This window comes from Cataglyphis hispanica, chromosome 14 (assembly GCF_021464435.1).
Source record: "Cataglyphis hispanica isolate Lineage 1 chromosome 14, ULB_Chis1_1.0, whole genome shotgun sequence".
Classification (NCBI taxonomy): Eukaryota; Metazoa; Arthropoda; class Insecta; order Hymenoptera; family Formicidae; genus Cataglyphis; species Cataglyphis hispanica.
In genome coordinates, this window is record NC_065967.1 from 1191093 (window position 1) to 1216657 (window position 25565).

Genomic DNA, 25565 nt, shown 5'->3' on the forward strand with positions numbered 1-25565 from the left:
CCTTCCCATCAACATTCCCGAGAGATACTTAAAACAACTATAATTCAAACTGAGGTTATATGAGGCTAGCTCGAATAATTTAAACATTGAATCATCAATAGAAATTGTATGAATATCCATTATAATCATTGCATCGTGACATCTCAATTTCCTTCGCGTTTTGCAGCTTAATAATAATAAAATTAAACAGAATTAAATACTTAGAAATACTAAAAATATTAAACGTGCGACTAATACAAAAAAATAATTAAAAAATAAAATAAAAACTGATAAAATAAAAAAATAGAGAGAGAAATTACATAAGAGATTCTTGAAAAGAGAAGAAAGTTACGCGTGAGAAAAAAGGGGGGAATAGTTATGCGGGAGGAGGAGGAGGAGGAGAGAATCGCAGCGATAGAATGAGGCAACATATCAGAACGACTATCTATCGTTGCCTTTAACGCTAATTGATAAATCGTGTTACGTTAATGAATGGAGCTGGCGCAGCGGTCCTACGGCTGTAGGGGAAAAGGGGGAGGAGGGAGGGAGGGAGGGAGGGAGGGAAGTCTCGATATAGTCGCGGAGTAAGAACAGCGCTCGTAAGGATAACGAGGAAACTGAAAATCTTACAGTTATACACCGCGAGATCTTTTAAAGAATTCATTCGCAAAGTTTCAAGATAGTGTCTCGTGTTCATTTCGAAATAATCGATACGAGAGTGATATCGATAACACACCCGGAATTCCGTCGCGTTAATACTACTTTGGATATTTATATTTGCGACATGTGTCACAGACCACGATTTCTCTCTCGAGAAGCGATATAATTTTAATACATAAATGCCAATCGTATCTCACATATTCGGCGATGGAGAAATCGTACGAAATAAAAATATCAGAACGGCGAATTGGCCGGAGAGAGTCGAGATGATTTATTAATTCGATTAAGGCTTATAAGAGAAGCGTATCGTACGTTTGATCTTGATCGCTCGGGCGCATTATTTTTATATACTGCGTCATATCACGCGAGGCTCCGATTGTTCGCGCGCCGCGGATTACACCCTATTACAGATTTATGCCAGAGAAACCGTTTTCTCGAGTATATACACCCGAATGGTGTCACTCACCTCGTTCGATTACATTGAGACATAAAATTGAGAGAGATCTTTGCTCGCACGATCTTTTATCACCGTGATAGCGGCCATCGCATAAAACAATACATTAGTCTAATTGATGTTCAGCAAATCGAAAGGTAATAAAATCCTATCATTTTCGTGGCACATCAATCATTAAACTTCGCAGCAATTATTTCTCGTTATTATTATTATTACATTGTTATGTAGAGAAATGAAAAAGAGCATTATTTTCACATCAATAAACTTTATAAATATTTTATCAAACAAAATTAAAATATGAGACTTAATTTTGAACAAAAAGTTTCCTCGGATTGAAAAATGCTTCTTTAGAAAGTTAGTTCCCAAAAATTTCTGAAATCACGATTATTTTATACATTTTTACAAATATCAGGGAAAATATGTGTTTTTAACAAAAGTACCAAAACAAATATTATTTTATTAAATAATATTTATAAAAACGTATAAAATAATCGTGATTTCGGAGATTTTTGGCCGCTAATTTTTTAAAGAAACATTTTTCGACCCTCTTGTTTATAGGAAACTTTTTGTTCAAAATTAAAATTTCTTATAAAATCTCAAAGTCTGGCCGCAACGTTTGGGTCCACCCTATATATATCATATAGACACTATATTATTCCGAAACGGAACAATCTGTCAAACATTTTGTTTCGAATGCGTTTAGATATTTCAGATAGCGTTATTCTTTAATGTTATTTCGATATTTACGATAACATAATATATTTAAGAGATAGCCTATTTTCTCCCCGTTAAGAAAAAAAAGTGCCGTAGATTATCGCATTTGGCGGATCAAGTATGCGGAGGGGAGAACGATCGTTTCGCGGGCACGCCGAATCCATTCGTCAACCGGCGTACCATCGCACGTCCGTACGCAGCAGGGGAGAGTTAACACGCAGCAAGGGCGCTGCCCTCTGAACTCGAAGGGATTCCTCAACTCGCGCGAGTAAATCGTCCGATTGTGACGATCGGCACGCTATTCGTCGCATCCCAAAAAGACACCGAGATCGATTCGCGATCGAGATGAAGCGGAGGCCGCCGATCCTCCGCTCGAACAGCTGATTCACACATGTGTTTCACGACGCGAGAGAGAGAGAGAGAGAGATAGCCGCGGATATAGCCCGACACCCCTCTTTATCGCGCACGGACATCGCGATTGAACGTCGACGAGGATTCCCGGCTTTTCCCGTGAGTTACGCGTTTTTTTTCTTTTTTTTTCTTCTTCCAATCGCGCGGGATCAGATCGCAGGACTTAGTTGCTCGGGATGCTTGTTCCCCGAACTTCGAATTTTTGAGGTTAGATCGTTCCTAACTTTGGCGAAGGGCTGCCGCTTATCGCGACTTTATCACAGCTTTTGTGCTGTGACAGATAATCACGCCGGAGCTAACTCCCTACCTATCATCTCATCTTTACGACGGCGGACACGCGTTTTTTCGAATAGATATCAAGGTATTAGTTTTAATAATGTTACTCACCGGAGATGTACCGATGCACCGAAGACACATTGGAGATGCACTCGAGATGTACCAAAGATTCCTGGATCGAAGATCTATCGCTCGTTATCCCGCCGTTGCTAGCCCGATGACTCCTTTTCTTCAGGCACTTCACTCATTACACTTGTGATTATAGTCAATTACGATCGTTCTAATTAACACATTCCCAGTCACTTGATACGGCACTTTCGATAATTAAATTATCCGTGTATCGAGCAATCACAATTTGCGACAATTACGATCGATCCGCGTCGTCTATTAATTTGACACTCGCAATTAGTCACGCTCGCGACGCACTGCGGACTAGTGAGGAATTAAGATCGAAGACGGATCCATATTGCGCTAATCGATCGTCCGTTTGTTGCATCACTTCATACGGTAGTTGGCCGATTCTTACGATCACCGACAAATTTTGAAAATGATACTTTATTCGAATAGCTCACTCTACCCATATGCGTCCTTATGGTGCATGTAAGAATTGACGCACCGAGTGATCGCTCGTTGCTTTATATGAAGTCCTCGATGTTTATTTTCCCACGCACGATGTACTTATAATACGAGAACGTATCGCAGCGCGATCGTCCATCACTTTCGGCGCTGCCAACCATATAATCATACTCGCGACGCACTGCGGATTAACGAGAAATTAAGACAACAAAATTACGGTTACGAGTTGGCAATATGATACGCGCGTATTCGCAGGCTACGTTCGAGGGCGCTACAAGTGCGTGGAAGAGTCCATATTTTGAGCAAAGAAATCTTTTTTCTTCCTTCTTTTGTCCTCGATCAATTAAAACGTTCTTGAGCATTTGTAAAATCGAAACACACATATCCGTACGCACTAATTAACGCTAAACGATTACCCCTCACTTTACGCAGGCAGCTCCCGGTACTTAATTATCCGATGCTATTATGACGCTCGAAATGATGCGGATAATAATGATTTTTTATTCGGCATTCCCGATAATTTACTCTAATCACCGACTGTTTTCCGAACAAATGGATTGGAGCAAATGAATGTATCGTATACCTTAGCTCAAGCATCACGACGACGACTGCGTCCTTAATCGCACTCGCGATTTCCCTCAAGTCCTTCTCTGAGTACGAAGCGCGAAAGTATTACGGATTGATTATCGCCATTGAATTTTGTTCGACGCGACGACGCAACGGAGATACCGAATATGGCGAGAAATCAGGATCGATCGCGCGAATTGATACTCTACGATGATCGTCCTTTGATATTTTTGACAGAAAACACGCGTACGTATCGCTTTCGATGGACAAATACGACACGAAATTCAACTGGGAACGAGAGCACGACGTTAACCAGTGCTGATGCGCGGCGGTTCTGCTGCGAATGGCGTCGTTTCTACAAAGGTACGCGCAAAAGATAAACAATGTTTATCGACGCAAGGGTCGGTCAAGACGCGCGAGGTCGCGCGTCTCTCTCGCTCTCGATATCAAAAAATAATTCATCGTCATACGCGTACATACCTCGTGCGCGATATTTTGTCAAGTTTCTTCAATGGAGAAAAGAAGCGTGAATGCGTCCCGCACTCGTCTCGCGGTTTAAACTCGACCGTTACTTGATTCGCAGGGCGACCAATAGGAAAATGTAAAATTTTCTACTGTATCGTATATACGACAATTGTAAGATTAGAATTTTTTCACGTTGGTTATTCTGCATATTAGACGAGAAAATTAAGTCCGCGGACTTTTTAAATCATGTTGATAAAAGTATCAGTTATTATATGGAGTTATCGTTATCCGATTATTTCAAGCAAGCGCTTTGAATCCCTGCCCTTAATCGCGATCGAATCCGTTTGACACGACAGATGTGACAGGCGAGAAATCGATCACGCAAAATTATTTATTTAAAAACGGGAAAGCGATTCCTTTATTGAAAAAAAAAATATATATATATATATATATATGATTACAATTTCAACGTGAACAAGAAAACGCAAAATAATATATTGAGAGAAAAAATGAAAACAGACAGACATTACAAGTACAAAAAAAAAAAGAAATAAAATAAAATAAAAAAAAATAAAAAAATCCAATGAAGACAATAAAATAATGATCGTTTAAAAGAGCAAATTAATATGCTGCGATAATCGTCGATCGGTTTGACATTTTTGACGTAAATCATGCGTACGTATCGTTTTTGACGCGCAATATGACACGAAACATTTCTGTATCTCTGATTGACTGCTTGCCTCTCGTATTTAGAAAGAGATATAATCTGTCAAGTATCTCTTTTGATACATGTCTATTTCGCTTATTGTTAGAAGTGCACACTCTACACGTTTTCTATATCAATGTTAGTTTTATCGAACAGTATACGATCGCTTCTCTTGGATCATAAAAGACGCGATGAAAATATTATATAAACGCTCGATAATATTGTATAATAATAATAATAAATTCCGTAGCTATATGATACTTTTATCGACATGGTTTATAAAATTCGTGGATTTAAATTTAATTTTCTCAATTAATTTATGCAAAATGTCCAAGGTGAAAAATTTTAATGCTACAATTGTCGTATAATATAGTAAAAAATTTCGAAATTTTGCTGTTGGTCATCCTGCGAATGAAGCAACGACCGAGCTTAAACGGCGACACGCGAGCACGTATACTCTACTTTTCTCTATTGAATAAATCTGAAATATCGCCTACAAGAGGTATATGTATACACGTTACACGTTACGACGAATGATTTTTTGATATCGAGAGCGGGCTCGCGCGTCTTGATCGACCTTACGTCAATAATCATTGTTTATGTTTGGCGCTACTTTTGTAGGAGACGACGACATTCGCAGTTGTTGCTGCTGACAACAAGTAAAGTCGTTGTCGTTCCGAGTCGAATTTCGTGATCAGATTTGTGCGTCGAAAGCGATACATCCGCGTAACTTGCGTAAAAAGTATCGAAGAAAGATCATCGTAGGGTGTTAATTCGCGCGACCGATCGTGATTTCCCGCCATATTTGCATCGGTATCTCCGTCGCATTGCGTGAACTATTCTTATTTCTCTTTCTAAATACGAGAGACAAGTAGCCAATCGGAGCAATGTCTTTCTCTTTTCATTCTCTTTCATTTTGTTAAAAGCAGAGAAGGACAAAAATCTATATTTATTAGAAAAGGTCCGCATAACGTTTAAATATCTCTATCCCTTTCACACAAAGATTTCTTTGTTCGGAAACACTTCCAGTTACTTGTAGCGCCAACACGCACGCGGCTATTATCGACAGTGTTGTTATGTTGTCACCGTCCATAGGTTAACAGAATTTGGCAGAAGTAATAACAATCACGAGTGACGACATCTATGTGTAAAACTTTTCACGGCAATCTCGATCGGATTACGTACCGAGTTCAAGTCGCTCCGTATTTTCAGTAATATTTATACATTACTGGAGTGAACTCCTCGTGTAAAATTGATAATCGGAAATGTCGAATTTCGACCGATCGTCCTGCGACATCTATTACAACGCTCGATCGTGTTCTCTCGATATAGGTTATTTCGTTCCGTTGTATCCGTTGTTTTTCAAGACGCGCATCCGTTTATCAAGACGCTTATCCACCTGTGAGTATTTCGCGTTATTCATTATCCGATATCGCGAACGCAATAGAGGCTTTCGAATACCGAAGAAAGAAAGTGACGGTCGCGATGCATTACCCGAGACAAAAATCTTATATTTGCAATATCGAAAGAAAAAATCTAAACAACGTTAATATTTTCGTCCGCCATGATTGTTGACGTCACATAGTTTTCTCAAACTTTATGTTGTGTCGCCACCGGTCGAAAATTTCAAACGCAACGTGAGCTACTCCGAATAACTTCATTCTGTTGAGAGTGCGTCGCACGGATAAGTAGTATCGATACAGTGATCTATCTCTTGGAATAAAAAAGTGATCTCTTTTAATCGCAAGTGCGTGATGAGTCTCGTCATTCGGGAGTGCCGAATAAATCGTGTGACACTTCAAGTCGCGAGTATAAAACGGAGGAAAAAACAAAAGTGTATAAAGTAACACGTGGTCCTTCGCGTCAAGACGCGCATCCATCACGTGCACGTGTATCCCTTATCTTCACATCCGCCATTGTGGATGCAATAAAAGATTCTGAAGTGTCCGAGAGTGTCGTATAAAGTAAAGGGGTGGTCGTGTTTGCGCATATAATCAGTGATTAGAGCATGAACGATCTGTGAGTGATAAGCGAGGAACAGGCGATTTCAGCGGGATTATGGATCCTTTTTACACGAGAGAGAAGAGAAAGAATGATGAAGCGATGAAGAGATCACTTGAGCAATGGGACCGACTAGAGAAGCTGTGGCTCAGGCTCGGTGAGTGAATTTATCCGCTATTTTTGCGCGAGTAATCAGGTACTGTGACAAGCGACACGATATCGGAGATAATATCATCGTCTTTCCTAACCTTTTTTTCCCCACGTGTTTGTAAAAATACAACGTTGATAGTTAATGCGGCTTCCCCACTCGCCTAATCCCGACTATGCGAGCAACTTACTCGAGATATTATACATTATTTTTCTCAAACTTTTTTTTTTTTTTTTTTTAATTTACACACGTGAGATCCTGGGGAAGGTAAAGAAGACGCGAGTGTATTCGCGAATCGAGCGGCCCGAGACCGGTGAGGCCCGGCGGCCTTGGATGCCCACGGGTTGCATGTAGGACAGACAGACAGACAGACAGACGGACGGACAGACGGTACGGACTGGACCGCTAACAGAGAGGCTGTATGGCGTCTCTGATTGCCCATTGTCCGACTAATAAGATATTCTATCATCTCTCGTCGTGCCGACGGTATCCGACCGTTTCATGAGACAGAGCGAGCGGGCTCGTCCAATCGCCGACGAGATTCATCGGAGTACGGCCAATGACGGCCGCACTTGGCCATTCCGGGCCCTTTTGTCGGGCAAATGAGCTCGGCGTAAGTCAACCGATAAATAATATCCGACTTTGCGCGCGACCAGCTGCGAGCTTTAATGCGGGCCCGTGTAAAAATGTAATAGGGGCTTAATTGAACCCAGCCGGGATATTCATCGTGTACGTGTATGCGTAGGCAGCCCCATCGGTTTTTATTTATATTTTTAGCCGAGAGACCGAACAAGATAATTTTATTTATAAACTTTATTATATCGCGATTATTATTAATATCGGTGAAAGCTCACGGAAGCTTTTTCGTTGCATAATAATTTATCGAATGTCTATAAAGGAACGTTGCGCGCGACGTTGTGACAGATGGTTTGCCTCCGAGATCTTATTCCGCGCATATTCAAGCAGGAATAACTAACGACGATCTCTCGTCTTTCGGTACTTCGTTCCGGCTCCGGACTGGCTATCGGATCCATTTCCGTCCGGAATATTTGACTTACATACGGGCGTAATGTCCGGTCAACGCGAAATAAATGCAAATTTCTCTGGCAACCGTCTCCGCGCGTTCTAATCGTAGTATCCAGAATGGACCGCGCGCTTTTCAAACGTCCGCATTTCTCCGAGCATTCTACCGAGTATCGATCTAATCTATTATCCGTATTTCCGTGAAGCATAAAAAAAGAAGAAAAAAAAAAGAAAAAAGAAAGGAGCACCCTCGCTCGTTCGGCGTTTACCGGTGTGCGTTACGCGAATCTCCTCGGAAATCTCTCGTGGATCCCCGCAGCGATCTCCGCAACAAACGCCAGGTCGACTCTCCCTCTCAAAGTCGACGTCTCGATTTGTCACATTAACAAAGTGAACCCGTCCCCGAATCGAAAGCCATTTTCTCCCGTTCGGCTCGTCCGCAGAAAATCCCGCTCGCTCGCAAACGGGAAAGAAGGGTTGCCACGCTTATCGAGGAAAAACTCACTCGAGTTGCGGATTCGGGGCGTAAAGGCGGAGGAGAAAGAAAGGACCGAATCGACGAAACGTCGAATTGAGTACCGCCCTAATCGTGTCGAGATCTCGTCCTATGGTGTGACGCGCGCGCGAGTATATGGCGTACTTAGTCGAGAGTGCGAGAGAGAAAGAGAGAGACGTTGCGTGGCCGATCGGGGGACGTTCGGAGTGAATGAGAATCATGATGGTGGCGGGCGAAGGGTAGGAGGTTGAGGAGGGGGCGGGAGGGGGAGACTGCTGACGGTGGTCGAGAGAGAGTCGATCGAGCGTGGGTTGCGGGGCAGGCTAATGCGAATATGCTGTCGTCCAGATAGAAAGAGATAGCCGATAGCGAATCTGTGTCCGACACGGATGTCGAATTAGCTTGGATTTAGGTTGCCCGGCGAACTGACAAATAGTTATTGCTTGATTAGGTGCCGGTACTAGAGGCAGTTACCCTACCGGCGCGGGACGATGGCCCTTTCCGGCTCCCCGTCGACCAGCGATTTTTGTCGGAGCTCGGAAAGAGGGTGGGCTTTATCGTCTACTAAATCTTTTGTAGAAACGTTCCGCCGAGAGTGTGATTTTTCGAGATCAATGATAACGATATAATTGCCTGATTATTTCGCGCTATTTATTCTTTCAATCGCCAGATATTCTCCAACGTACGACAACAATAGGTCGCTTATAAATAAGTGGCTTTATCGATATTAATCCGATATTAATAACGCGAGCTTGGGACAAAAATTATTTCTTTTTATATATCATTCGATCCACATTTTGCTCATACTCATTTCATCATAGTTTTCACGACGATTTTGATGAGAAAAAATTGTCGCGCTTGAAAGCGCCGGAAGGTTCGATGCACGTCGTCAAATTTATATGTTAATGAGGGAATAACAACTAGTCAGGAGGTGAAATCGAATTTGATAGCTAATTCTGTGAGGTCCGATAATCGTTATTACTTTCGAAGACGATTGCGCGATAACTTTTATTTAAATAAAACTTTCCTTATTTAAAAAAAAAAAAAGGAAAATGTATTTTTTTTTTTAAAGTTACCTTTTTTAAATTTGACACCTGTGTTTATTTTTTGAACAATATTACGTTCCTGATTTATGCCACGATTCGTCATTTGACTCGTCCTCTTATCATACCGGTGAATGTGTGTTAATGCGGCTGACGATCGAAATTAGAATGGTAATAGGCAGTAAACGGCGGGGTGCGCTAGAATCAATGGAATTATAAATTTAAATCACGAGTCATTTAGAAATTAATTTCAAATTAAATTTGAAATATTGTCCCGGCGACTAAATCAATTTGTAATTACTCGCGGTGCTCGCATTTGGCATTAATTAGCAAACTTATTATCCATCAACGCCGTCAACACCGTCGGTGCATCGGTGCAACAATCGTGTGTTCTCTAAACGCATCTAGTTATCAATCGTAAACAAGGGCAAGAAAGTGAGAAGAATAGATATAGATGAAATGTCGTGGCCCGCAAAACTAGAGTGAAATTAGAATTCTGGATGAAAATTGTCGAAGGCGTGAGATGTGCTAATTAAGGAAACTACCATATTTCGCGCAAACTAAGATGTCTCTTTTACGAGAGCTCATTTTCGCGACGGCTAGACCTCAATTATTCCCGACATCGAACACACAGAGCTATTCCACCGGCACTCTTTAATAAGGACTTTTGCTTTACGAGATTTTATACGGTACACGACGAGCTCATTATCTTAATTAAATCTACTACAGGAATTACAACTCCGAATGAGACCTAGAATTACTTCAAAATTCGTGTACACGCGGATGAGCCTGGTTTGAAAAAAATTTACAGGCTTATGACAATAAATGAATCGATGAACGAACGTATTCAAGTATCGGGAAATATCGTATAATTAAAAAAAAAGAATAACAGCTGGTCGGAGTACGTATTCGTTTCATTTTCTCTCGCACTTCTCTCGCATATCCTTTCGCACTTTGTATATTGGTACCAAAATTGTTGCCCATCGATCCCGCCGACCGTTTCGTTACGGACAAATCGCGGAGCAATCGCCGCCGTAAACCGCCTTTATTATCGTAAACTCGATTTTTCATGACCGCTCGCCAATCGATACAACGAATTCCTCGCAGACCGCGACATGGTTGTACACGTACGATCCATTCCTCACGGTGCGCCACTGTTTCGGAAAGGCTTGTAATAGAGGCCGACTTATAATAGGATTGCCCCTTGCTCCCCTTTCCTCGCCTCTCTCTCTCTCTCTCTCTCTCTGCCTCCGTAAATTTTCGATCGCGCCGAACATGATTTTTTTTTTTTTCGTTTTTTTTCATCGCTTACTTAAGGAAAGAGTTCATTTCCAACTCCCTATACTGTCCGTGAAAAATTAACCGACCATACATCGAAAATATTGCATATTCGAAAAAAGCTTTTTCGAAAGAGAAAGTCGAGAGAATGATAATTATTCTCGAACGGAGAGTCACGAAGAGTTTGAGACGACTATATAAATGAAGGGGAAATAAATTTTGCGGGCTGAGACAGCGCGCTGTAAATTTTTCACGGACAATATTTCCCGCTCCGGCCATCGCCGCTCCATACATAAACCGGACAGAATCGGTCTTTAAAGTTTAACCCGAAATAAATCCTGCGAACATAAGTGCTCCTATTTCTCCGTCCATACTTTCTCTCGCGCGGGCGCGTGTCTCTCTATATTATATCTCGAGCGCTAACGTTCGAATTTTCTCTACTCGTTTCGAGACCCCCCCGTCCGGGGCACCGGATAATCCGATAAATAAGACCGCGCGTGATCATAAGGCACGTAGTCACCTTACGCAAGACCGCGCGTATCTTGCGTGTATCCTAGAGATACATCGATGCTAACGAGGTTTGCGGCAATCGAAGGCCACAATTGCGGCGATTATCTGCAAATTCCGGAAATATCTTGCCATCGCGGTTCGACCGATTCCTATTCTCTCGAATCGCGCGATTCCTCATTTGCGGTCGTCGCCATTATTAAAGGAAAGCGTCCGGAATATTCAGAACCTTAGCGAATAGGTTTAATGATACATGATCGCGAGAGCATATTATTATACAAGTACTCGAATTTGACAGATTTTAATCCTAATGTGTAAATGTAAACGCGAGGAGCGACGAGAAAGAAATATATAAGCGAGCGAAACTGAAATTTATGATTTTATAATTCTATCGCATTCCTTCTTTCTCATCATTAAGCTTTTCTCGTCATCAATCTTAAAGTGATAAATAATAATTTGCCACTACACCACGAGAAGCTATTAAGTCGAACCGGTGACCAATTACGAGATTTATACTAGTCTTATTTATATACCGTCGCTTGTCACGACGGTAGCTGGCCTTGCCATATGATCACCCGACGAAAAACTTGTTGGGCGCAATCTTGTTCTTTACATTTATCACCCCTTAACATTTTTACACGAAAAAGACACGAATAGAATCGCGTCGTATTCCGATCATATTCCGATGAAGTAGTAAAAAAGCGCGCTCCAATAACGACACGAATATTCTTATACCTCGTAAATTAATCGCTCACTAGGTCAGACTATGTGAAATTTAAAAAAGAAAATATAATGGAAGATTACTGGATTATATCCGAGCCTCTCTATTAGGATCATTAATACCTCTACGAGTAATCATAACGCATTCACACCGACGACATATCGGTGTAGCAGAAACCGGTCCTATAGGAACGCCAGTTATCTCGACTCGCGGATCAATCGCGCAAACCTCGGTTTTGCGAAACAATAACGTAGTTTCGCTGTATATACAAGCGGTCGCATTCATCGGTCGATGCGTGTTCACCATCGCGATGACTGCCGTACAAAAGTTGGCGTTTTATTACACGTATCTCTCTCTCTCCGTGCTTTCGTCCGCGCTGTAACTTTTTCACGCCACGTTCCGTAATACATACAAAAATTGTAAAGGGAAAAAGAAATCAAGAAGACATAGAATTCGATCGTGTTAACGCTGGCAGAGATAAGCCGGTTAACCGTATGACGTTTTCCAAGATTTCTGCGTAATATAAAGTTGAAGTGCTTCTAAGAAGCGCTCTATTTAATGAGGACTTATATAAGCTACGCTTGTTTATACAGCGGCGTTTGAACGTACTCGATTAAGTATCTTTCTCTCATCGATCTCTCTGTAACCGATGAATGTCCGCTTTGTAAATGCTGTTATACACAACAGCACTTTAATAAGAAAAGGATTACACTCTTATTTTTCACTCATTATATATTATATACACAATTTGTATATATTTTTGACGTTTTGCTCGAGGCTATTTTCGAATCTGATCGTTCTAGCGTCGCTAGAACGTGGCACCAGCATCACTCGTCGCTCGTCATTGTCACCGCACGCGATCCACTCGTTCGTTTTTGTTTTCTCGCCGAGTCCCTTCGTCTGTCGGAGGGAGAGGAGCCCGGGCGCTCGTTTGCGGCGCGCGATTACGAGAGCCGAAACAGTTTTTCGGATCTATAACCGCGACTCGCGCGCGCGGTCGTTTCGTGTTCCGCGAGCTCGTCGTCGAATCCTTCTATGCCCTTGTACGCGGCGCCCGTCTCTTTATCACTCGGCTGCCGACACCCGCGAACGACGTTACGAGCGGCGATACACGCGGGAGCGACGCCTGGGCGATACCTGGCCCCCCTCCCCCCGTCCCGCCACGCCGCGACGCGTCGGGGCTCTTTGTTCCATTCGTGTACGCCATTGTGCTGCTTCCCGTTCGCCAGACTCGATCGCGATAAACAGCCGGAAAAGCCGCGATGAATGACATCGCGCAACCTTCGTTACGGGCGCGCGTAGCGACTTTCGCTTCGACTCCGGGAGTCTGGGATTTTCGCCCGTTGCGCTTTATATCCGATCCTCGATCGTTGGTTGTTTCTTTTTTTTTGTTTTTTTTTTTGTACGATTGTTCGATTTATTTCAGATCGTGATGATTCGTGGCGCGTATATGTAATATGCTTCCTGCTACCTTTGAACATGTATTTAAAATGTAAAATCTCTCAAGCACAACGCGTTTTTAGAAACAGATTACTATGTGGATGAAACTCGAGAATGTTTACATATATAAATATTTCAAGTACTTTTCGTGTTTTCTTTGATTAATCGAAAAGAATATGGCTTTTATTCGCGAGAGTGTGTCCGACAATTTTCCGACTGCACGTTATTGCATTATCGGCAAGAGAGCGTAAACGCAGAACGCCTGCTAAACGCATTCTATTTCCGAGAGTTGGCCGCGCGAGGCCGAAGGTTTCCGTCCGTCTGTCCGTCTGTGTTTCAGCTCGAGAGTATCTCTCTGAGAGAAAAAAGCGACAATTTTTTGGAAAATTATCCTTTTTCGGCGTCCTTAATCATCTTAAGCATCTTGTAACTTTTTTCCAAGTTTTCATGTTTCTTTTTTTATTTATCTCCGCAATTCTCGCCGTCATCCGCGTACTCTGTATGTACCAAAATGCACAGGATCTCGTCTCAATTTCGCAGTCACTCACCGCTGCGACTCGACGGAGACGACGGCGACGATTTCGCGCTCGTGGTCGGCAGTTGATATCGCTCAGCTTTTCATGAACCGCCTGTGAAAAAAGACGCCACCGGGCACGAAATGGCTCCCTCTCGTTCAATCCACTTTTGGGGAAACGCGACGCTAGTCATATTTCTCGCGCGAACGTGCCAAATGTGACGACGCTCCCGCGTCATGAAGCGACATACCTGCCTCTCCCCCCCCCTCCCCTCCCCCGTTTCATACGAGCGTGCGGGAAATTGGTAGACGTCATCGGAAACACTCACGTAAAGACTCACGTGTACGTTCGCTCGCGCTACGCTCTCCGAAAAAATGAGTTTACCGTTGCTTCACCCCGACAGGATTACCGTTCTCGCTTCATTTGATATGAATCTTTAATCCTTTAGCGGACATCGCATTTTGTATCGATCGATAAGTAAAATAGAGTAATATCAGCCATTTTTTTTTTTTTTTTCCTTTTCCTTAACGTAAAATATTTTTGCGCGTCATGTTATTCTCTCCGTGAAAATATTAAAACGTTGGTCGAGGGGTTTATTTGAGAATTTTAGTTTTCCCGTTCGTTTATAATTCACAGCTTACTTTTCTCCCATGGAGAAAAAATCCCGGGCAAATCGCATTAATGCGAGACCTCTCTCCTCGATACGAAGCGCATTTCGCGCGGCGCGTGATTAATTCACCGTGGTGCGCATTAATGTAAATTCATTATGCGCGAGGCACGGCTAATTGGCGGCGTAAATCTCGCGGATCGCGCATTTAATAAAAGAAAAAAAAGGGCCGAATGAATCTGGCGAACTATCAAAAGCCACGTTTTTACGAGAACTTTTGCGAAATTCCGCGGCGCGAGCGAGCCCCCGCTGCGCCCCGATTCGCAGAGATACGCTGCGTTTATTTCCATTGCTTAATGCGCGCAGGACATTTATTTATAATTTACACGGGACCAATTAAAGGCCAATTAGATGGCGGTCGATTAATTTGCAAAGTGCGTATCGTAAAATTGAGGCTAACCGCGGCGTCGGCGCTTTAACGCGTTAACGATTGCATCAATTTCTTTCGTATATTACTTTTCTTGTGTCCTGTGAGAGAGTGAACAAGTTATCTTGAAGAAATTAAAAATGGAATAATTAATCCGCCCCATGGATTCCCGTCGATTACCTGGTGAATTTAATTGAAATTTGTTGCCGAGTGAATTTAATTAACTTATATCTTTAGTCCGGTTGAATACTTTCTTTTTCTTTTGTAGAGACTTTTTTGTCTTTCAAAATATTGCGTAAGAGCGCGAAATTTCTGCGCGAGAAAAAGTTTGACTTATTTTCGTTAGATAGGCCCGTGACATGACAGAAGAGGACGGCCCTGGCCGCGAACGAGACGCGCGGATTACAAATCGTCGCAAAGTATCCAGTTCCAACCTGTTAGGAGCGCTGAAAAATCTCGCAGGTACTCGCGCGCAGGAATTTCCTATCAATTAGGGACAGGTTTCCACGCGGCGGCGGCGGCGGCAGCGGCCGCGGCGGCCGCCGCCACGTTGATGGTAATAGGTTTTTTTCCTTTCCTTCTTCTCTTTCTCTCTTTCTTCCTTATCCCGGAGAAAATCCTGTTCTCCTCTCATTTATACAGTTAGCCGCTTAAACGGCCACTCGCGAATAAAGCCGAGCGAGCGATGAGGCCGAGGTTCGTCGGGGTTTCACGTGGTAGGCTATTAAATGGAGAGCCCAATAGCCGATCCCGTATCCTCCGCCAATTCAATCTCAACGAAATACCGCAACAGTGAAATAACGAAATGTTCATTTTGTAATTATTGAAGTTGCAATGCCGATCGTAAATATAATGTCGTGCGAGATAATATACTATCTCTTTAAAAAAATATTATTTCTTAAATATTTGAATATCTCAAGTACTTATAAGAAGAGTGTTTATATATTTTAATGGTACTCTCCTTTTCAAGAGAGAGAAACGGTTTGTGTTTTCTGAAGAGAATACGCTTCTAGATTTTCCTTTCTCGGCAGTGATCATTGTTTAAGATTCATGAAAGCATTCAAGCCTCTTAAAAGCCTTTAAAGGGCTAATTAATGTAGGCACTCTTAAAGACTAAGAAAATATATATTGCTTACGTGTGTGTGTGTGTATACAATTACGCGCGAGTATGTTATTGCATATATAAAAGATTATATTTTTAGAGATGTAAGAAAAATAGACATTTCGTGAATATTTGGATAATTTTTAATAATATTGATTGGACAGTAAGCGAAACACGAGTAAAACTCATGAAAAATTTTCTCGAAGAAAAAGAGGACGTAGAGATTCGACGACAATATTGCCCATCATATTTTCATATTTACTCTCCGACGTGCCGTGTAATTCGAACGTGGAAGGTTTAAAGGGAATGGAGCGAGATTGGCGAAGAAATAAAATAATACGGGATAGCCGCGTATGCACGCGTTGGCCGATCGAGGACAACAGTGAGAACGCGCGAGCAAAGGGGAAAGGAGAAGGAGCGAAAAATAAGCAAATAAATAAAATAGATGTCTCCGAGGCGAGTCGTGAGTGTCGCTAATGAACTGGTCTCTATCGTCTCGCTTGTACCAGTAGCTTCTCTCCTCTCTCGCTCGCAAACCTTCGTTCGTCCGACTACGCTCGACCGGTCTTCATTATACTCGGCTCACTGTCGTTAATTGCGCACGCACCTACGTAAGCATGGCGCCCCGGTAATCCGCTTGGGAAACTGTCCGATACTACCCGACTCAACGAATTTATGATAGTCGTCAGAATCAGGCGCAAAGATCCGCTTTGATTTCCGGATTGTATCGATGGGAAAAATTTACACGTATAACTTGTATATTACCTCTTATATATCTCCAAACGTACCACCGTATCAGAGATTGTTTCTTTGAGAGGAATTTGTAGGAAATTATTTGATTACAGAGAGTCGAAAGTATATTTTATTATAGATACAAGGACAAAGTTATTTATATTATTAATTTAGTACAGAAGATAAATTCTCCTGCCTTCTCTTTGGCTAAACTTGCGACATGAGATTAAGCGCAATAATAATTTTGTTCTAATTCCGCTTGGCATTTAATTTCTCAGAATAATGTCTCTTTCACGCGTAGCGCGATTTGCGAAATCGCCAATCTTCCAAATCGCGTCGTGTACTTACCGTTTGAAGAAGAGATGCAGGAAATGATGCGATAATCCACGCGTGCAAAAGAAACGAACAAGAGAGAAAAAGAAGGAAAAGAGGAAAAGGACGGAGTGGCTCGCGCCACTCACCTGCGACAACAGATTGAATTAATTGACAAAGATAGCATTTTCCGCGCCGACGTGCCCACCTAAACGCAAATATTCGATTGCGCTCGTCAGGTTCTACGGCGAAGCGCGATAGTATAGCCGAGGGGTATACGAGAGGGTAGTGGGACGCAGTGGGTGGTTTCGCTGGTGAGAGGAGGAGAAGGTGGATGACGAGGAGGAGGAGGAGAGGAGGGCGGGCAAGCCGCGGTTCGGTTGATCGAACACATTTTAATCAATTCCATTAGTCCGCCCTGTAACCGTCCACACGGATATTTGTTGGCTCGCGCTGCCGAGAAACACGCTATGGGCGCAATACCGAGAGAGAGAGAGAGAGAGACGGAGACACCGACGTACTTAGGGAACGCGCGCGCGCGCGCACGAATGCGTGAGAGTGAGACGGACAGAGGGAACGCGCGGGTGTATATATATATATATGTGTATACGCGTATGTGTATCGAGTGGTATGCGCGCAAGAAAGAGGGGACCGGATATTGGTGCGCGTGGAGCCCGAGTTTCCGGGCCGGTTCGCGAACGGCGGGGGCGTCGGTTCGCCAGCGACGTCATCGTTTCGGTTTACACGCGCCAATCATCGGCCGACTAATTGGTCGGTACTCCGCGACCGATTCCGCGCTCCATCGATTCCGAGTCGCCCACCCTCGAAATCACACGCGTTTTCGCGAGAATGCAGCGCGATTAATGGCGTTACCGCACGCACGCTCCCACCGGCGAAGCTTGAGAAAATTTATATCGTCCAAGTAGCTCGAAAAACGGCTCTAGTCTTCTATCTCTCTCTCTCGGAAATACCGATAGGGATCATTCATAATTTTGCCAAGAGAAAAAAATTCATCGCTTTCTGAATGATTAGAAATTGAAAGAATTTCGCAAATGAAAAAAAAAAAAAAAGATGACGTAGGATTTCTTGATTCTAATTCATCCGTGAAAATTCCACTTTGGGATCCGAAAGGTTTTTCCTCGCTGATAAGCGAAATCAGTCTGTCGCGAAACGAGGTTCCGGGTTAATTACCCATCGGGCCGGCGGACAGAAACGAGAGCGGCTCTCCTCCTCCTCCTCCTCCTCTCTTTCCGGCAACAATTTCAACTCATAAGGCTACAATGTATTCGTCGTTCCGAAGGTGCCAGCCGCGTCCGTGCGAGGGTTTGCCATAATTACTCGAACGGTAATACAGGACGGCCCTTGAGTGGCAGCTCATATTACTCGCCTAACCCGCGTGAAAACTAACCCCTTGGGGAATGGGATGTGGAATGGGAATTACCGCGTCCGGAGGGGGAGAAAAGGGGCGAAACACGAGCGAGCGAGAAGAAAAGGGAGATGATGGAGAGAGAGAGAGAGAGAGAGAGAGAGAGAGAAAAGGATCTGAGGCCGCGCGCGCGCGCGTTTCAACGACCTCCTCCTTGCCTTCGGTAACATCTCGCTACATTTTTATGGACTGCGAGTGGGCATGCCGAGATAAATTACTTTCCTTCTCTCGAAGCGCGCGTAATTCGCAATTATCGCGATACGCCGAAGACTGCTTGGCCGAAGACAGTTGAGTTGGCAGTTCTGATTCTGTTAATCCTTAACTGATGTGGCGAAAAGTAGGATCCTGATGCGATGTGTTTGAATAAAGAAAAGAAAAAAGATACGAAATATATTTCCGACTATAACAGCGCCGGAATTACAATCAAGTTTTTATATAAATTAAGCTTGACGCGTCGACGGATCTGTTGAGCGATTTTATGTAGCCGATAGAAATTTATACGAATGTTAACATTACTTTTACGACCTCGTTTGGCTATTTCTTTTATTTTACATTTCGTTGCTTTTTAAATGTCGCATGTCGAATGTTTAAATATTTTTAAACGTCAACATCTTCACTAAACAATAAGCTTGCCGAAACATTGCATGGCATCACCTTAACTGAAAATGTCTTAAAGCATCGCTTAATGTATCGTTGTAAATGCAGGAGAGAGTTGAGAGTCGTCGCATTTATAAATATTTTTCCGATGAACGCGATCGTGTCGATTCTTGCGCGAAATTTGCACGAATAGGCGACGGGGGGCCGGCCGTGGTGCGTGAAGTCGCGCGTGCGAGCAAACTGCACGAGCAGCGAGTCGCGCGCGATGTAAATTTATAGTAAATTTATTACGTTTAAATTTGATCTGCGTGGACATTTATTTCGAAACGCCGAGATACGAGCGGTCGCACCGCAGCCTCCCCTCGCGTTCATGCGGCGAATTTTCATAATATGCAGATTTCAGTGCGCGCTGCGGACACACTCGGTATGGATTTTTCGTTGCGTGTCGCTTGGCGCGCGTTTACATGGCTGGACGAGCTCGCGTCGAAAGCGCAATCGGCCACCGTTAACCTCTGAGTGTTGCAGCTACGCACCCTCTCTCTCTCTCTCTCTCTCTCTCTCTCCCTCTTTGCCGAATAAAAATTATCTTCTTTCAATGTAGAAATTACTCAATGGAAAATATTCTCTTAAAATTTTGTCTGCTCTTTATAATACCAACCCTGAGAGTCCCTGAGATATATAAAGTGCCCAAGCATGGAGAAGGTGCGCGAAAAAAGAAAGTAAAAGACTCGAGCGGCTCGAGTGACAGAGGGGGGAAGCGAATAGTGCTAAAGTGCAAGAGAGGTTGAGGAAGTAATCGCGAAGTAAGAGAAACGAGGGGAGTAAATCCGAGGTAATCAAAGAACGTACAAAGTATCGGTGTGTTCAAGCCTGCCGCCTTGGTCTTATCCGGAGCGAGAGGGAAGAAGGCGAGAGGCCCTCGACACGATCGCGAGATTACCTACACCCACGCCGACAGATAATAGATAGTAATTGCAGGTCTGCCCGGCTTGGAATCGGCTCGACAGATTGATCGGCCCCGCGATGGCAAGGGGGAGATAATGATGCGCTTAGGAAGAAAGCGTTCTCACATTATTTTCTCGCCGTACGACGCTCGTCCGTGCTTATTATTGTACGCACGACGCGCTCGTGATGGGCCCGGCGATCGAAAATCGGCGCGATCTGGGCCGGTTTCTCCAGACGACCATATTGGGCATCGCTGGGAGAATTTGACCCCCCGACCCCTTCCGCGGGAGATCGTCCGTCTTCTTTCAGCCCGACATGCGTGTGATTGGCACGCTCGTTAGAATGCGCGCGTTGCGAGAACCAACTGCAATTTCGTCCATTCGATTCGCTAAAATTTTGTGCGTTTAGTAATTTTTTTTATAAACTATTTTCAAATCTTTTTATAGATGTTTGGAAATTAATCGCATCGCGACCTGTTTATCGAACGTAAATATCTTTGTAGGGTGGATGAAAATGATTAGAATATAAAGTATATTTAAATGTTCCGATTCAGTCGCGTACCGGCAGTTAAATTGGAAGGAAGTTAAATTAAACCAGCGCTTCATTAATGTCGCGCATGAGTTCCAACAAGGACCTACTAAATATTTGCAAACGGACTTCCCCTTTACATTAACGAAGAGAATGAAGAAAACGGAGACAGAGATAGAGAGAAGAATATATTCTCAACAAAACTCGCAACGGGGGGGACAAAAGACGATTAAGATCATTGCGGTGGCAATTTAGCGCGGTAACACGAATCAAAGCCCAAAAAAAGCGGTGGTCGATCTATGGACCTTCGGATTTGGATTTAACGAAGGAGGTTCGAGGAAACGAACCTCTGCCAGAGACAAAGCTTAAGGTGGCGAAAGAGAGAAGGAGAGAAAACGAGCGAGTGAGAAGAGGGGAGGAGAGAGACAGGGCAGGGGGAAAGAGATGGAGAGCGAAGAAGGCGTCCGAGTCCAGAGTCGAGAGAGAAGAACACGAGGACGCGGGAGGAGCGAGAGGGGAAAACGGCGGACGGAAGGTGAAAGAGAAGACTGGAAAGGCGAAGGAGTAGGTTGTGGAAGGGCTTTCGAGGCGAGTCGCCGAGCCTAACCGTGCAGCACTCGAACTCGAACTCAAACAACTTTGAGCTGTGTGTACCCGCGCAAACAAAACAGCGCACTAATTGCTTACGTCACTCGGCAAGTCAATGGACTTCTTGACTGAGTACTCTGAGTCATGCAACCGAGCCCCGGCGAAGCGGCCTGTGCGCGGCCGCTAGGCTCCTCTCCGCTTCTCTCCGCTGCGCTCCGCGTCGCGCCGCTCCTCTCCGCGCCGCTTCTCTCCGCGCCGCCAAGCCACCTCGAGTTTCAATTAAATCACGTCCACGCACTGTTTACCTCGCATAAACGCACCGGCTCCCTCGTACGCGACACATCGACGATCTTAATGACGATGACGACGTCCTGTTCGTTTTGTCCCGTCTCACGCAGCGCTATTGCAATCTTATATATATATATATATATTTCTCTCTGCTAGAACGATGATACATATTTCAATATTATAGATACCAAAATCATTTGGCATTAATCTGCTCGTTAGAGCACCGAGAATAATCGAAAGAATTTACAATTGTCCATATCGAAGTAGTGAGCGATACGTCGTAAGACACTAGCGAGTGTCGCAAGTATATTTGACCAGATGGAGAACGTATCCCTCGTGGTATGTACGAGAAGGGGCTGTAGGAGCTATCTTAGATCGAACGGAGTCCAATTACCGACGTTATTAATTAATCCCCCACCTCGCCGCTCGACCTCCCGCTCCATCGTCTCTCGCTTCCATTCTCAACCCCATCGTCGTCCGTCTGTCCGCCAGAGATACCTCCACGAGGGATATCCCCTCCAGCGTACTACATCCTCCATTACCGTCCCCGGTCTTCCGAATCTTGGTCGGTTTCTACGCGCGGAAATCATTCCGCGTCGCTCGACTCGATATTGCGCGATTTGCGTCGCGAACAGCGTCGACTTGCGCACGCCCACCTTTTTTCAAAAAGTTATATGTGGCAAAAATTGCTGTAAAATTCACGATTTTCTACTAGATAGATTTGTAATATTTTTGTTTACTTTAAACGCGCTAAGACTGTTATCGATCGTATCCGATCGAAAGCCGGTCTCTTAAACTCCTTGCAAATTGTTTCGAGTTCTGTCCCGCTCTCATTATGCAAAACTAATTCCCGAGATTCATGCAGCCACGTGCAAGCTCCCGTACCATTCTCACGACGACACACACACACACACACACACACACACACACACACACGCATATGCAATTTCATACGCGAGTGTAATTGAAACGTAACATCATTGTTAAGGCATAATTGTGTGACCGACACCGTGTGTAACGTCAAGCGGTGAGTCAATCGAATCGAACTGACGTAAAAAAACGTCAATCCCAAGACTCGGGACAAAAAAAGCTCTGGCCGGTAAAGGGGCCAGCTTCTTCTTATACCATCTACTTGAGATGAGCCTCTTCTAGAAAGAGGAAAATGACAACACTCGCGCAACGACAAAACCGCTCCTCTTCGCCTCTTGTTCCGGCCACTCGGGAGAAGATTTCTCCTTCCCTCTTTCTTCTTTTTCTCGCTCTTTCACTCGCCTCATTCTTTTCTTTCCTCTGTCTGCTCGCCGGAGAAGACACGCGGAAATGTTCTTCTCGATTTGTCAACCCGACCTCCCGAAATGTCTTCGACGCTTCTCGCTTGGATGAAAAGCGGAAGAAAGCCTACGCGCAAAAAGCGGGACAATTATACGACGAACCGTTTCGAAATAAAATTTAATGACGTTTAACGAAACATATTAAAAAGTCTCAAAACAGACTATCTTTTATCGATTACAATTAAATATTGAATTTTCATTCATTGTATAACGTTATTAACTTTAAAACTGTTATCAATTTATTTAATCTCCGCGCGCGTATACGATTCGTTTAAGAACCTCGTTGCGGGAAAAATGGCACGACGCGCTGCAAGTATGAGTTCGAGATAAGATCCCATGTCGTAAGTGCAGAGCATAAGACCCAAAGTCGACGAACCGGCAACACCGGACCGCTGCGATCCCGCAGTCTCTCAGGTAAGGAGAAAAAGAGAGAAAAAAAAAAAAGAAGAGAGAGAAAGGAGGGAGGAGGAATCGCTCCCTTAGAATGTCCTTTGTCGCAGTATTCCCTTCTCCCGCTTCCCCTTCATCCACCCTCTCCTTACCCGCATTCGGACTAAGCGGATCCTAAGGCCCGGCCAGGCCCTTCGCATACGTGGAATGCGTGTCTCTACTACACGAAGACTCTCACACCCGCGTTAACCGTCGTCTCCGAGCAACTTTGCCTCTCTTCCATTCTTCACGCTCTAATAATTTTGGAGGACAGATAAACGGGGATTGCATTTATCTTACGATCGGAAAGATAATAATCTGCTGTATTTTATCATATCGCGCAGAAATTTTTTAATTAATCTATGATGCGACAGGTTTGCACTCGCGTTATTTTTATACATGTCCGATTCTTGTATCAACGAATCACAAATAAGATTTAATTGTACATTTACAGAATCTCAAATGATTTTTATATACTATAATTCCGCTTTGATGCATGGAAAGGGGAGGGGAGGGGAGGGGGGGGAAGGGGTGGAGACAGACGAGGGGAACCGCAGGTATTCACGATGGTACTCGGCCGGTGACATGGGTTTCTCCGACCAATGAATTTTAATTCCTCGGGGCCCAGGCAGCCCCGCTGCGACACCAAGACGATGATTTAATATTTTAAGAAAATGAGGGGTCCGTCCTTAATTTAAGCGCGCGCGCGCTCGTCGTATAGGACGGGCCTGTATTGCTGGCAGCGGGAGACCTAGAAAGCCATTTTACCCAGATATTCGATTCGACAGTTTGAGAATGCCTTGCCACCCCTCCACCACCTCTTGTCCACAACTCGATAATCCCTCTTTACGATGCGCACGATTCGGATTCCGACATTTTGAATAATAATAGCCATGGATACTGTACGAGTCAATAAAGCAATCTACATTTTCGCGGGATAAAATACAACTCGTTAATTTTTTTTTTATGTCGCCAATTAACGAGAAATTGCGAGATATTATAAGTTTTTAATTTCTTCAACGAGTAAAATTTTGGCTCGTTAAAATCATGCTTTCTTTTAAAAATCAAGTGCACGGCTTGTTGCATCAAATTCAATATATGCAAAAATTAATAATAATAATAATAATAAATTCCGAGATTGAAGAATATTTTATAATTTTGATTTTTGTTGCTGCTTTCACAAACTACTGTTTATATCAATATTCTCTCTCTCTCTCTTATAAATTTTATTTTGAGATGTGTGAAAACTTCATCTAGATAAGAGTTTTTTTCTTGCTAGAGGCGGGCAGCTTAAAGATATGAAAAAAAAAAATTATATTACTTCTATTACAGCATAATTTTATTTTTGCGCGTATGCATAAAAAAAATTTTCCATGTTATTCATTTAAGAACGAGCAGTGGTAATCAGGTAGATTACATTAATTATTTTTAAGATTTTGAAAGAATGCATCGCACGTAAGCGAAGGGCGAAGGTGGATACCTGTTGACAAGCATTTGCATGTGAATGCGATATGCTGTCGCGCTAAGCTATGACTCCTCTAATCTCCACGAGATTATTTTCTGAGGACATGAGTTTCCTGGCCTTTATTACCTTTAAGACCATGTTATTATTATTATATTTTGTTTTCCTTGCTTTAGAATAATCCTTTAAAAATCCACGTTGTCAAACTATAAGCTATTTCATGAAACTTGACACGTTCACGATAAGAATGGAAAGCTTCGATAATGAGCATCTATTTGTGACAGCAAGCTGTTCCCTCTTTTTATTTTATATTAGATATATATATCCTAACAAAATTACAAATGTCAGTTTAATCGCTTCCAATACGGGGATATTTAATAATCAACTTATCTGTCGTGGACAGAGAAGAGGAATAGTCATTAATTGCTTATATGATATCACGACTTTGTGAGAAAAATAAATGTCAATGTTAAGCGTCCGATCGACCAACTTGTACATAATTCGTGCGGCGAATAAATTTATTTATTTATCTCTCTCTCTCTCTCTCTCTCTCTCTCTCTCTCTCTCTCTCTCTGAAAAAGCGAGACGAAATGATAATTAAGCGACATGACGTGTTTGATGCAACATTATCTGCCAGCCTATATAAATACTCCAATTATATGGCTCGTGATACTTTGATCGCAGTCATCGTTTGTGTTTATCGTGAAGGGATACCTGAAGAGCCGCGGGCGAAAGTCCCGAGGGAGGAAGAAAAAAGCGATTGCCCCTTCGAGAGAGAAGAAAAACAAAGCCAGAGTGCGACGGCGTGTTT

General features: G+C 43.4%; 2 protein-coding genes across 3 annotated transcripts in view; one reads left to right on the forward strand and one right to left on the reverse strand.

The window, feature by feature from the left end:
* The window catches only part of LOC126854359 (DNA N6-methyl adenine demethylase-like), a 180726-nt gene extending 176358 nt beyond the window's left edge, over nucleotides 1-4368 (reverse strand). Inside the window, exon 1 of the mRNA XM_050600968.1 lies at nucleotides 2606-4368. The gene's annotated coding sequence lies outside the window, so the exon portion shown is untranslated. The remainder of the gene's footprint in view (nucleotides 1-2605) is intronic.
* LOC126854377 (LIM/homeobox protein Lhx9-like) overlaps nucleotides 1-25565 on the forward strand; it is a 168542-nt gene that overhangs the window by 67055 nt on the left and 75922 nt on the right. The window contains exon 1 of one of the 2 annotated variants that reach the window (XM_050601014.1): nucleotides 5506-6966. The exons of the other annotated variant lie outside the window; for it this stretch is intronic. Coding sequence (XP_050456971.1) covers nucleotides 6867-6966 — 100 coding nt within the window. The 5' untranslated portion in view covers nucleotides 5506-6866. Of the gene's footprint in view, nucleotides 1-5505; nucleotides 6967-25565 lie in introns of those variants that run through there. 2 annotated transcript variants of the gene reach the window in all.